General features: G+C 36.6%; 1 protein-coding gene across 1 annotated transcript in view; it reads left to right on the top strand.

Annotated features, from left to right (window-relative positions):
• Window positions 1–12,017, top strand: part of acvr2ba (activin A receptor type 2Ba) — a 47,812-nt gene extending 35,795 nt beyond the window's left edge. Inside the window, exons 3-11 of the mRNA XM_084102658.1 lie at window positions 943–1,049; window positions 1,799–1,947; window positions 2,154–2,297; window positions 3,297–3,440; window positions 3,909–4,057; window positions 5,119–5,233; window positions 5,992–6,130; window positions 6,911–7,041; window positions 9,276–12,017. Coding sequence (XP_083958784.1) covers window positions 943–1,049; window positions 1,799–1,947; window positions 2,154–2,297; window positions 3,297–3,440; window positions 3,909–4,057; window positions 5,119–5,233; window positions 5,992–6,130; window positions 6,911–7,041; window positions 9,276–9,449 — 1,252 coding nt within the window. The 3' untranslated portion in view covers window positions 9,450–12,017. The remainder of the gene's footprint in view (window positions 1–942; window positions 1,050–1,798; window positions 1,948–2,153; window positions 2,298–3,296; window positions 3,441–3,908; window positions 4,058–5,118; window positions 5,234–5,991; window positions 6,131–6,910; window positions 7,042–9,275) is intronic.
• Window positions 12,018–12,735: the final 718 nt, after the last annotated feature.

The following is a 12,735-nucleotide window of genomic DNA, read 5'->3' on the forward strand; positions in this document are numbered from 1 at the left end:
CCCGGTGGGGTCTTCTGCTGTTGTAGCCCATCCGCCTCAAGGTTGTGCGTGTTGTGGCTTCACAAATGCTTTGCTGCATACCTCGGTTGTAACGAGTGGTTATTTCAGTCAAAGTTGCTCTTCTATCAGCTTGAATCAGTCGGCCCATTCTCCTCTGACCTCTAGCATCAACAAGGCATGTTCGCCCACAGGACTGCCGCATACTGGATGTTTTTCCCTTTTCACACCATTCTTTGTAAACCCTAGAAATGGTTGTGCGTGAAAATCCCAGTAACTGAGCAGATTGTGAAATACTCAGACCGGCCCGTCTGGCACCAACAACCATGCCACGCTCAAAATTGCTTAAATCACCTTTCTTTCCCATTCTGACATTCAGTTTGGAGTTCAGGAGATTGTCTTGACCAGGACCACACCCCTAAATGCATTGAAGCAACTGCCATGTGATTGGTTGATTAGATAATTGCATTAATGAGAAATTGAACAGGTGTTCCTAATAATCCTTTAGGTGACTGTGTATATATATATATATATATATGTATATATATATATATATATATATATATATATATATATATATATATATATATATATATATATATATATATATATATATATATATATATATATATATATATACTGTGTATATTGATATATTGTATATATTAAATCATTTATTTTATTTATAGTCTTTTCATTTTATTTATTTAAATAATAGTAATGAATAATTGTCTGGATGCTTCTGGAGGTTTTGAGATTGACGGTTGTTGAAGAGCTCTGTTCATTAACGCTGGAGAACTTCAGCCTCTAGCCTTTATAACGAGCTGTTAAACTGCAGAGGAGTTTACTGTCGCCGCGAGTCATGAATGTAATGTTGTTCTGATGCGAGAGCTCTGGTGTGTGTCCGACTCTCACGAGTGTGTGGTGTGTGTCTCCTCATCACAGACAGGAGTGTGTGGCCACGGAGGAAAACCCTCAGGTGTTCTTCTGCTGCTGTGAAGGAAACTTCTGCAACGAGAGGTTCACACACCTGCCCGACGTCAGCGGACCCGGTGAGAGACTCACACACTTCTGCTGTTCTGCTGCTGTAACACGGAGTCATAATCATCCTCATAACATGTCATAAACATCCTCAATGCTGACATCATCCAATACGCATTTGTTCAGACACAGAGACTTGTTGTGTCTGAGGGTAATCGTTAATGCACAACAGTTATTTATTCAGTTATTTATTTATTTATCATGTTTTTTACATTTTATTTATTTGTTTATTGTAATACTTTTTTTAAAAAAAATTAATTTATAATTTTTAATGTATATTTTATTCTTTATTTTTAATGAATTATTATTCATTTTTATTTATGTATTATGCTTTTTTTAATAAATATTTTGTTAATTTGTTTATTTTAATGCATGTATTTATTATTATTTATTCTTTTATAATTTATTAATTTAATATTTTAATGTATTTATTTATTTTTTGCATTTATTAATGCATTTATTTTTTACATTTTGTAATTTGTTTGTTGATTTGTGATCATTTATTTACTTTAATTATTATTTCTATATAACTTTTGTATTTATTTATTTTTATTTATTTATTCATTAATAAATGTTTTTAATGCATGTATTTTTAGAATTTGAGAATTTATTTATTTTAACTTATTTATTTGTTTATTCTTATTTATTTTTATTTTTTTTAAATCTCTTTTATACATTTATTCAGTCTTCTTGTACGTTTTGACTCGTCTGTCTCTCTGCTCAGAGTGTAACGTGTGTAACGTGTCTCTGTGTCCGTCAGTGATCGAGCCTCCTCCCGCCCCCCCGTCGCTGCTGAACGTGCTGGTTTACTCTCTGCTGCCCGTCACCATGCTCTCCACGGCTCTCCTGCTGGCCTTCTGGATGTACCGGCACCGCAAGCCTCCCTACGGACACGTGGACATCAACGAGGTCGGTCCGGTCTCAGCGTCCGCTTTACTCAGATCTCTCACACTGGTTCCGAACCTCTTCAACAGCTTCAGTTCATTTCAGTGTCAAGTGTTGTTTGGCGTTCTCTGCCGCCACCTAGTGCTGCTTTTGACCGCATTGTTTGATGTCCTTGTTCATGTGTGAACTTCATCTTCTCTGATGTTGACGATGTGTAATGTGTCCTGCAGGACCCTGGCCCGTCTCCTCCTTCACCGCTGGTGGGCCTGAAGCCTCTTCAGCTGCTGGAGGTCAAAGCCAGAGGACGCTTCGGATGCGTGTGGAAGGCCCAGATGATGAACGAATATGTAGCCGTCAAGATTTTCCCCATTCAGGTTCAGATTATTTTAGTTTTCTGCCTATATAAATGCAAGCTGGCTCACTGGGCTTTGAAAGAGTCACAGAAGGTTTCATGTTAATGCTGAACAGATACAGCAAATGCATTAACTGCATTTCTGTTCATTTATTTTACTGCATTTTTATTTTTATGTATGTTTATTTATTTTTTAATGAATTTATTTATATATCATTTTTAATATGGATTTATTTATGAATATGTAGTCTGAACAGTGACACCAAAAGCATTAACTGCGATTCGATTTATTTATTAATGTTTTAATTTATTTCATTCATTTATATTAATTTTTTTATTTTAGTGATTGCATTTAATTTTTTATTTTTTATTTATTTTTTATTTTAATGCATGTTTTTATTCTTTATTTTAATTAATTAATTAATTAATTATGAATTTATTTAACATTTTATTTGTTTATTTGTTTTGATTGTATTAATTTATTTATATTTAAATGCATTTATTTATTTATTTTATTAATTTGTATTACTTTTTTACATTTTATTTATTTTTATGCATTTATTTATTATTATTTGTTTTTTAGAATTTATTATTATTTATTTAATAGTTTTTTTAATGATTTGATTTATTTTTGTGTATTTTAATTTTTTTATGGTTGTATTTATTTTTAATGAATTAATTTATGTATAATTAATGTATTTATTTATTTATAATTATATAAATGTGAAGATTTTCACCATTCAGGTTCATATTAGTTTTGTTTGCTTTTACAAATACTATACTACTGTATAGATGCAAGATAGCTGTGTTTGTTTATTTATTTATTTTAATGATTTTTATTTAATTTAATATATTTAAGCATTTTTAATTAACTTATTTATATCTATTTTTATGTATTTATTTATTTATAAATATGTAGCTGTGAAGATTTTCAGAGCTGAAGTTTCAGGAGACCAGTGTTGACGGCTGTGTCATGACGTTAGTAAAGCTGATGTGTGACGCGTGCGCTCTGTGTCGACAGGACAAGCAGTCGTGGCAGAACGAGTGGGATATCTTCTCCACGCCGGGCATGAAACACGAGAACCTCCTGCGCTACATCGCTGCGGAGAAACGTGGAAGCAACCTGGAGACTGAGTTCTGGCTCATCACAGAGTTCCACGAGAGGGTGAGGGGTCAAAGGTCATGACACTTTACACACAAATATATGCAGGGGAAAAACCATCTGAGCCGTTAGAAACTTTAATGCATGCAGCCATTGACAAACTTAACCCTGTAAAGCTTGACAAATCATTTTTTCTATTTTTTTAAATTAAACAGTTTATTGAACCTTTAGACAAAAAAAAGGAATAAAAAGTTTGCATGCATGTTTTTTTTAGTATATTATTTGATACATCAGGCTTTTATGGCTCGTATAGTATGATGTAATGAGAATATGAAGGAAAAATAGCTCAGTTATATTAAGAAGCCCAAACTGAGCAGATGCTAATATTAATATGGCAAAATCGTATGATGAAGTTCTGATAGAGTCCGAACTTTTCGCACATTAAAAAAGAAATACGACCTCATGTTGTGTCAATCACGTTTTGGCATTAGTGGCAGTATTGAGTATCTGGATGTGTTCTGTTGTGGTCAGGGTTCGCTGACGGACTATCTGAAGGGGAACGCGCTGAGCTGGAACGATCTGTGTCACATCGCAGGAACGATGGCCTGTGGTCTGGCGTACCTTCACGAGGACGTCCCGCGGTATAAAGGAGAAGGTCCTAAACCTGCGATTGCACACAGGTGAGTTAAACTCCCACCTGTTATGAAGAACACATAAACATGTTTGATTAGATTGTCCTGGACTTAATACAGCTAGAATGCTCTTTTATGAAGTTAAGGACTTATTTAGTAAGATTATGCCTGAAAAGGTTTTGGATTTTTTTTTTTATCATGTTGATTTAAAAAATCTTGTATAATATGACTTGCTGTTTTTGTTTGTTTGGTTTTTATTGTATTTATATGATATTTGTATTTTTGTCATTTAATTTTTAACACGAAAATAGCTTTGAATGCTGACATGGCACTAAATAAAACACTCTGAATCTGAATGAAGAAGCGATAAATAATCATCCAAATACTGTTTTACTATGAACCATGTTCACAGTCATGCACGTTCCTGTTATACTGATGAGGTTTTTAAAGTATTCTTGCACTACCTCACTTTAATACAACACTATACTGTGGTTGCCCTACTGTTTATATTGTGTATTGTTTAAAGGAACACGCCGACTTTTTGGGACTTTATCTTATTCACCGTTATTCACAGATTTAGATCCACACACACCCTTCTCATCTCCGTGCGTGCCGTAACTCTGTCTGACGCACCCACCGCTAGCCTAGCTTAGCACAAAGACTGGAGGTAAATGGCTCCAGCTAGCATACTGTGACAATAAGTGACAAAATAACGCCAACATTTTCCTATTTACATGTTGTGAGCTGTATAGTCACAGCGTGTACAAATAACAAGGTCACATGAGACACACCATCTTCTAACCGTATACATACTGGGAACTATATTCTCAGAAGATGGCTGTGTCTCATGTGACCTTGTTATTCGTACACTTATCTAACTCTGGGGGATATGGTGAATAAGCTAAAGTTCCAAAAAGTCGGTGTGTTCCTTTAAATTATAATTATGTTGTTTATTTTATTCTACTAGTTATTTATCATTACTTATTGTTTTAAGCTGGGGTTTTTTTAGCTGCAATCTCCATTTCGTTGATGTGTACTACTGTGTGCATACAATGACAATAAAGATTCTGATCTTAAATTGCTCATTATAACCCTAACATCTTCCACAGAGACTTCAAGAGTAAAAATGTGATGCTGAAGACCGATCTCACAGCTGTGGTCGGGGACTTTGGGTTAGCGGTTCGGTTTGAGCCCGGTAAACCACCGGGAGACACACACGGTCAGGTGAGACGCTTCTGCTTATAGGAGTATAGAGCCGTCCCTATTATGCTTTTTTTGGGATATTGTCTTTCATGTAGTGTGTAATAAATCTGTTTGTGAAGGTTAAAGGTCTGTAAAGTTTAAAAGATAAAGTTATCGTCTCCCAAAACTAAGATTTGATCCTGAACTGCCTGAAGCGAGTCGTCTAATTCCAGTCTTACTTCCTGTTCGAATCTACGTAGGTTTGTAACTAATTTGCATAATGCCAGTCTATGGTTTTGATTTCGGTGTCGGCGAACAGCGTCTCTTTGCCCCTCAAACACTGTAGTTTATCTGAGACTGGAAGAGTTTGGTTCGTGTTGTTCGTGTGGAGAAGACGCTGTTTTCTGCTGACAAAGCAAATCCACTTTGATGAGATTGATACGGGAAAACCCTCGCCATCGTCACTGTTCGCATCACTGTGATCAAGAGCTGAGATTCAGATATGATCATGAGCGTTTGCTTTCTGACATGAGCTGTAAGCAGTCGACCAATCACAACAGACTGGGCCATCTTCTGACCAATCAGAGCAGAGCAGCTCTCAGAGAGGCGGGGTTTAGAGAGACTGAATCTTCAAACGAACCGTTTCAGACGCTGTGAGAAAAGAGCTGATGCTGCAGTGGATATTATGAGAAAATGAAAGTGTTTTTGACCTTGGATGCATGTAAACCTGTCGTAGGAGACTCCAAAACAACATTATAAACCACTTCTTCTGTGAAGTTGATCGTGTTTGAATCCCTCAGGTTGGCACGCGGCGGTACATGGCGCCGGAGGTTCTGGAGGGAGCGATTAACTTCCAGCGGGATGCGTTTCTGAGGATAGACATGTACGCCATGGGGCTGGTGCTGTGGGAGCTGGTGTCCCGGTGCAAAGCCTCTGATGGTGAGGACATTCACACACACTGATCTTGCCTTAAAAATTAATATAAAATTATGTTCTTTAACATACAAGAAATCCATAAACATTTATTTTAAAAATGCTTGCCAGCAATGACGACGAAGTTCATTGTCAATAAGTGTAACCATCACACCTGACCAATCAGAGTCGGCTCTGAGCCTCTAAGCTCCGCCTACTTTAAAGACTTGGCTTTTTCTTGCACTGTTCCAGCGGCTTACAGTCAAACCAAACATCATTCAGACACCAGATAAAAAAAATTTACTAGTGTGATCAGGACACTATAGATCATTTCTGTAAGTGAGGAGAGCAAAATAAAGCAAACTGTGACATATTATACCCAAACATTCTTCATTCAGTGACTACCAGTAAAATTATACAAATGTGGGACCAAAAATGATTCGGACACTTTGACCTGATCATGTTTTGCTGGAGTGTTTTGTCTTTAATTGCTAATGCTCTTTTTACACACAGACTGAACACAATGAAGCATTGCTTGGTGATTGGTTGAGCTAAACTGGTATTATCTAATTGTGTAGTTAAATTTAACAGCTGACAGATATTCAACATAATTCATGTGTGAGACAGTCTAACAGAAGGACAGACAAAACCAGTCAAATATCAACTGAGTTCATAACTCTGAGTTCTGCTCATATTTTAGTACCATTTTCTAAACTATAGCGAATAAACTGTGATAATGTGAGAAATGTTGAAGGTGTCTGAATAAGTGTAGGTTTGACTGTATATCATGTGGGTGTGCTCCTTCAGGTCCTGTAGACGAGTACATGCTGCCGTTTGAGGAGGAGATCGGCCAGCATCCGTCGCTGGAGGATCTTCAGGATGTGGTGGTGCATAAAAAGATGCGGCCGGCGTTTAAAGACTGCTGGCTCAAGCATTCGGTGAGTGTGTGTGTGTGAGTGTGTGTGTGTGAGTGTGTGTGTTCATGCTGTTTCTCTCTGGAGAACACACAAGCATTCGGTGAGTGTGTGTGTGTGTGTGTGTGTTCATGCTGTTTCTCTCTGGAGAACACACAAGCATTCGGTGAGTGTGTGTGTGTGTGTGTGTGTGTGTGTTCATGCTGTTTCTCTCTGGAGAACACACAAGCATTCGGTGAGTGTGTGTGTGTGTGTGTGTTCATGCTGTTTCTCTCTGGAGAACACACAAGCATTCGGTGAGTGTGTGTGTGTGTGTGTGTGTGTGTTCATGCTGTTTCTCTCTGGAGAACACACAAGCATTCGGTGAGTGTGTGTGTGTGTGTGTGTTCATGCTGTTTCTCTCTGGAGAACACAAAAGCATTCGGTGAGTGTGTGTGTGTTTGTGTGTGTGTGAGTGTGTGTGTTCATGCTGTTTCTCTCTGGAGAACACACAAGCATTCGGTGAGTGTGTGTGTGTGTGTGTGTGTTCATGCTGTTTCTCTCTGGACACAAGCATGGGTTTCACAGTATCTTTACATGCAGTTCTTTTCATACAATGATTTTCAGTGAATTTGCACCCAAAATGTGATTGAATTCTGTAAACGTGCCTTTATGTGATTGTCAAATCTTTTATTATTCTTACAAGAAGATAATTATCAACACCAGAACTCAATCATAATAAAAACATACCAATTTAAAAATACTTTTAATAATAAGATTTTTGAAAAATATTTTTGAAAGAAGAAAAATACAGTAAAACAATATCTAAAATATATTCACAATTTTATATAACTGTTTTCTATTTTAATAAATTCTGTTCTGTGTGTGTGTGTGTGTGTGTGTGTGTGTCTCTGAATGTGCATGGAGGGTCAAAATTACTCGAAATTAAATTAAATACATTTATGCTATGTAATTTAAATAAATTGATGAATACATAATCACATTTTTAATAAAACATAAAAATCATTCAATTAATTATTAGATCACCAAACAAATGAATAAATGTGCTTTTTATTTAATTTTGTTTTATTACAAATTTAATTATGTATTTAGTAATGTACTTGAAATTTAACTAATGTTGAAATATTTGAATAATTTGGCCCTCCATGTATATATGTGTGTGTCCGTCCGTCCATCCATCCATCCATCTATATATATACATACATACATAATTAGAGTAATTATCATATAATAATTTTTTTTTTAAATGAATACCAACAAAGTAAAAAGAAATAAAAAGATAAACTTCACTTTAAAATCCGGAGTAAACGCACATCAGTTACATAATAATCATGCATCAGGATTATCAATAAAGGTGTAATAATTCTACAGAACAGATGATGTTCTCAGTGCTGCGATGTTAACACCCCTGTGTTGTGTGTGTGTGTGTGTGTGTGTTTCTGGTTGTGTGTGTGTTTGTGAGTGAGTGTGTGTGTGTGTGTGTGTTTATGAGTGCAAATCATGCATTAGGTTTCTCAATAAAGGTGTAATAATTCTACAGAACAGATGATGTTCTCAGTGCTGCGATGTTAACACCCCTGTGTTGTGTGTGTGTGTGTGTGTGTGTGTGTGTTTCTGGTTGTGTGTTTGTGAGTGTGTGTGTGTTTATGAGTGCAAATCATGCATTAGGTTTCTCAATAAAGATGTAATAATTCTACAGAACAGATGATGTTCTCAGTGCTGCGATGTTAACACCCCTGTGTTGTGTGTGTGTGTGTGTGTTTCTGGTTGTGTGTTTGTGTATGTGTGTGTGTGTTTATGAGTGCAAATCATGCATTTGGTTTCTCAATAAAGATGTAATAATTCTACAGAACAGATGATGTTCTCAGTGCTGCGATGTTAACACCCCTGTGTTGTGTGTGTGTGTGTGTGTGTGTTTGTTTCTGGTTGTGTGTTTGTGTATGTGTGTGTGTGTGTGTTTATGAGTGCAAATCATGCATTAGGTTTCTCAATAAAGATGTAATAATTCTACAGAACAGATGATGTTCTCAGTGCTGCGATGTTAACACCCCTGTGTTGTGTGTGTGTGTGTGTGTGTGTGTGTGTGTGTGTTTCTGGTTGTGTGTTTGTGTATGTGTGTGTGTGTGTGTTTATGAGTGCAAATCATGCATTAGGTTTCTCAATAAAGGTGTAATAATTCTACAGAACATATGATGTTCTCAGTGCTGCGATGTTAACACCCCTGTGTTGTGTGTGTGTGTGTGTGTGTGCGCGCTCAGGGTCTGGCTCAGATGTGCGAGTCGATCGAGGAGTGCTGGGATCACGACGCCGAGGCTCGTCTCTCCGCCGGCTGTGTAGAGGAGCGTCTCTCTCAGATCCAGCGGATCTCCAGCTCTTCTACCTCAGACTGTCTTCTGTCCATGAGCTCGGTCACCAACGAGTCCAGCATCTGACACTCGACCGCAAAACACATTCAAGCAGCTGCTATTTTATCACAACGTTTTTTTAACTTTATTATTATTATTATTATTATTATTTTTATTTTTTCTGATCGGATCAGTAACTACCAGCACACTTCTCTACTGTATTTTTATCATTAGAGCAAAAACGCGAAAGATTTTTAAAAACACAACGCGCATTCAGGTGCCGACAAATGAATGCTGACCGGCTGCAGGTACCTCAACATTTCACTTGGTTTTTCTCCTCTCTTTTCCCCGTTCTGCTCCGTCCGTCGGACAGGATCGTCTGTGAAAAGCAACCGATACATGACGGCTTCATCTTCGCCGTGTCGGATCATTCAACAGTGCTGCAAAACCTGCGAGGATCATCATGACTGTTACACGCGCAATCCAACCTCCTCGCGGGATCTACCTTTTTATTTCTCTCTCTCTCTCTCTCTCTCTCTCTCTCTATGTCTCTCTCTCTTTCCGAAAGTGTGCTATTCGAAATTACGGAAAACGTGTCTTTTACGGAACTAACGGGTGTTAAAGAACACGGAAAACGCAACTGGACTAATTTCTTTCTTTCTTTCTTTCTTTTTCTTTTGTTTGGGTTTTTTTTCCTTCATGCTGTTGAAGTTGGTGACTGTGAAAAGGTTGGTTGGGGGTTTTATTGAGTGGATATGAGTGAAATCTCTCGCTGGCTTGCATGTGGAAATCTCGGAGGTCATGAGAGCGTTTAGTTTGGTACGGGAATCTTTCTCAGGTATCCAGTGTCAAGGGTCCATGACTGCCTTTCCCACACCATTATAGGACAGAGACTAGTGTAACGGTGCCCTGATGAATTTAACACTAATTACCTACACGAAACATGCAAGACCGTGTGTGTGTGTGTGTGTGTGTGTGTGTGTGTGTGCTGAGAGTTTGTTGAAAAAGAGAAAAAAAAGATCATAAAAAGTGTTTGTTTTTCCTGTCTAGTTTCTCTTGTAATAATGCAGTGTGTTTTGGAGTGAAGGACTCGCACGGCATAGAGATTCTGGGTCACATTTTACCTCAAAACCCAAATAAAAAAATAAAATATTTTTTTTTTCATGAATTAAAACTACGCCTTTTTAAAAGCATTAAGATTTATTTATTTTTTATGACAATTAAGCACATTTTCTCTCAAATTCAGCTTTTACCGTTATTATGCGGATTATTTAGCTTTATTTATGGTGTTTTTCATTTTTCTCAATGTTGATTTTATTACTGTAATACAGTGATTTTAATTAAGAAAAAGTTAATGTATAAAACTGTGTTTTCCCTCAAATTCTCATAAAAGTAATGGATCCAGATCCAGATTTTATTTTTTTGTGTTTTTTTGTGTTTTTTTATTCTCATCCTTATAAGTAGATTCTTATTACTGTAATTTACTTGTTTTAATGATTAAAATCAATACAGGTAGTCCAACAAATAATGAAATGATGTTTTACACCCAATTATCTTGACCAGATTTCATCCAGATTTTTTTTGTGTGGTAATTCTCATTAAACTTAATGTTGATTTTAATTAAATTCTTATTACTGTAATATATTAATTTACACTTGTTTGAAATTTGATCATTTTGAATTACACTTGTTTGAATTATCTTGACCATAATGCATCAGGATTTAAAAAAAAAAAAAAAAATCTCATTGTTTTCAATGTTGTTTTTTAAGTAGATTCTTATTACTGTAAAATAAAAATGTATGCTTATTTTAATAATAAAAATAATAATAATCCAACGAGTACTGCAATAATCTATAAATTAGAATAGTTTAAAAAAAAACAAATCTGGCAGAAAATGTGCTTTATAGTTGTAAAAATAATGCAACATATATATATATAAAAATATAGGTAAAGCAAAATATGATTTCTAATTTTTTTCTTTGACTTGAGTGTGAAATATGACCCGGTCTTGTGCGCTTCACCCACGAAGTGTTTGTTTCGTGTGCTTTGCTCGGGTCCCTTCATGCATTACCTCTTTCTAACAGGGACCAAATCTGAGATCTGACCTCCGACCTCTGGCGACATTCAGACTTCAGTTTGGGGCTGCAGATTTGAGAACGTCAAACTATAGGTGGCGTTTGACTAATTAGCAAAGAAAAGAAAAAAAGAAACACAAGAATAATATTTATTTTGTCTTAAAAGTGGCAGACGGTGATCCACATTTCCACATGCCATAATTCAAGAGTGATTTTCCACAGTGCTGCTGCTCGGATGAAAGAAATGTCCCGTATCTTCTCAGTAACGTTTTCTCAGATGCAACCGCGCGTCACCAGACATTCAAAAGGCTTCCGAGACGAAAGAGCGCAACTCGAAACAATAAAAAATTAGTTATGAAAGGACAAAAAAAAAAAAAAAGCATTAAAGATATTGTTCATAAACCACAGACCACCTCAGACCAGAAATACCTCAGATTTTCTACGTGTTTGACTTCTGTTATATATATTTTGTTAGTTGTGTTGACTTGTAGTAAGTATATTTTGATGTAAGTTGACTTTTATGATTAGGGAAGATGTTTTGGAGAAGTAAAAAAAAAAAAAAATTACAAAAAAAAAAAAAGTCAAATCTTTAAAGAAGTGCTACCAAGTTGTGTTGTATAAATGAGAGAAACCCATGATGTAAATAGCTGTATACAGTTGTAGAATCGTGCCGATCAGTCAAACAGGGCATTATTCTTCCTTTCTCTTACTTCACGGGACATTGAACCTTAGAACTTTTGGCGCTTCTCCCAAAAAAACAAACAAAAAAAACTTGCCCCGTTTTTACTTGCACAATTTTTTACGCACCCCTCGTACGACGTTACGTACGAGGGACGAAATTGAACTTGTTAACTTAAGGATTGACTGTGAACCCTCTTACCAAATGATTTCGGCCAAATTTATGCGGCGAATTCGCAAAGATGGAGCTTTTATTTCAGGGCCAAATAAAGGTTTGGTGTCCCGACCGTCTGTGCCATTTCTGCTCCCATGATGCACTGCAGCGGTTGCTTCGACTTCCTCTCAAGCCCAGCTTTAAGTTTTCTTTAATGGTGGCGTATATCTAATATTTACTAACAGGAGATCCGTCTTTGCTCTCACGGCCTGGCGTGTTTCGTCATACTTCGTTGTGAGTGATGTCATAGTGTTTTCTGGTTGGTGACGCCCATTTTGTTTTCCAAGCTCTTGCCAATTTCTGGCACGTTACGAATCCGAAAGTGCCAAAGTAGCGCGTTTCCCAGTGGATCGCTTGGTTCGCTTTAGTTGACGTGCATCGGCTTTCCATCTCAGACATCGATACT

The sequence above is a fragment of the Abramis brama genome, assembly GCF_963993115.1.
Source record: "Abramis brama genome assembly, chromosome: 24".
NCBI lineage: Eukaryota > Metazoa > Chordata > Actinopteri > Cypriniformes > Leuciscidae > Abramis > Abramis brama.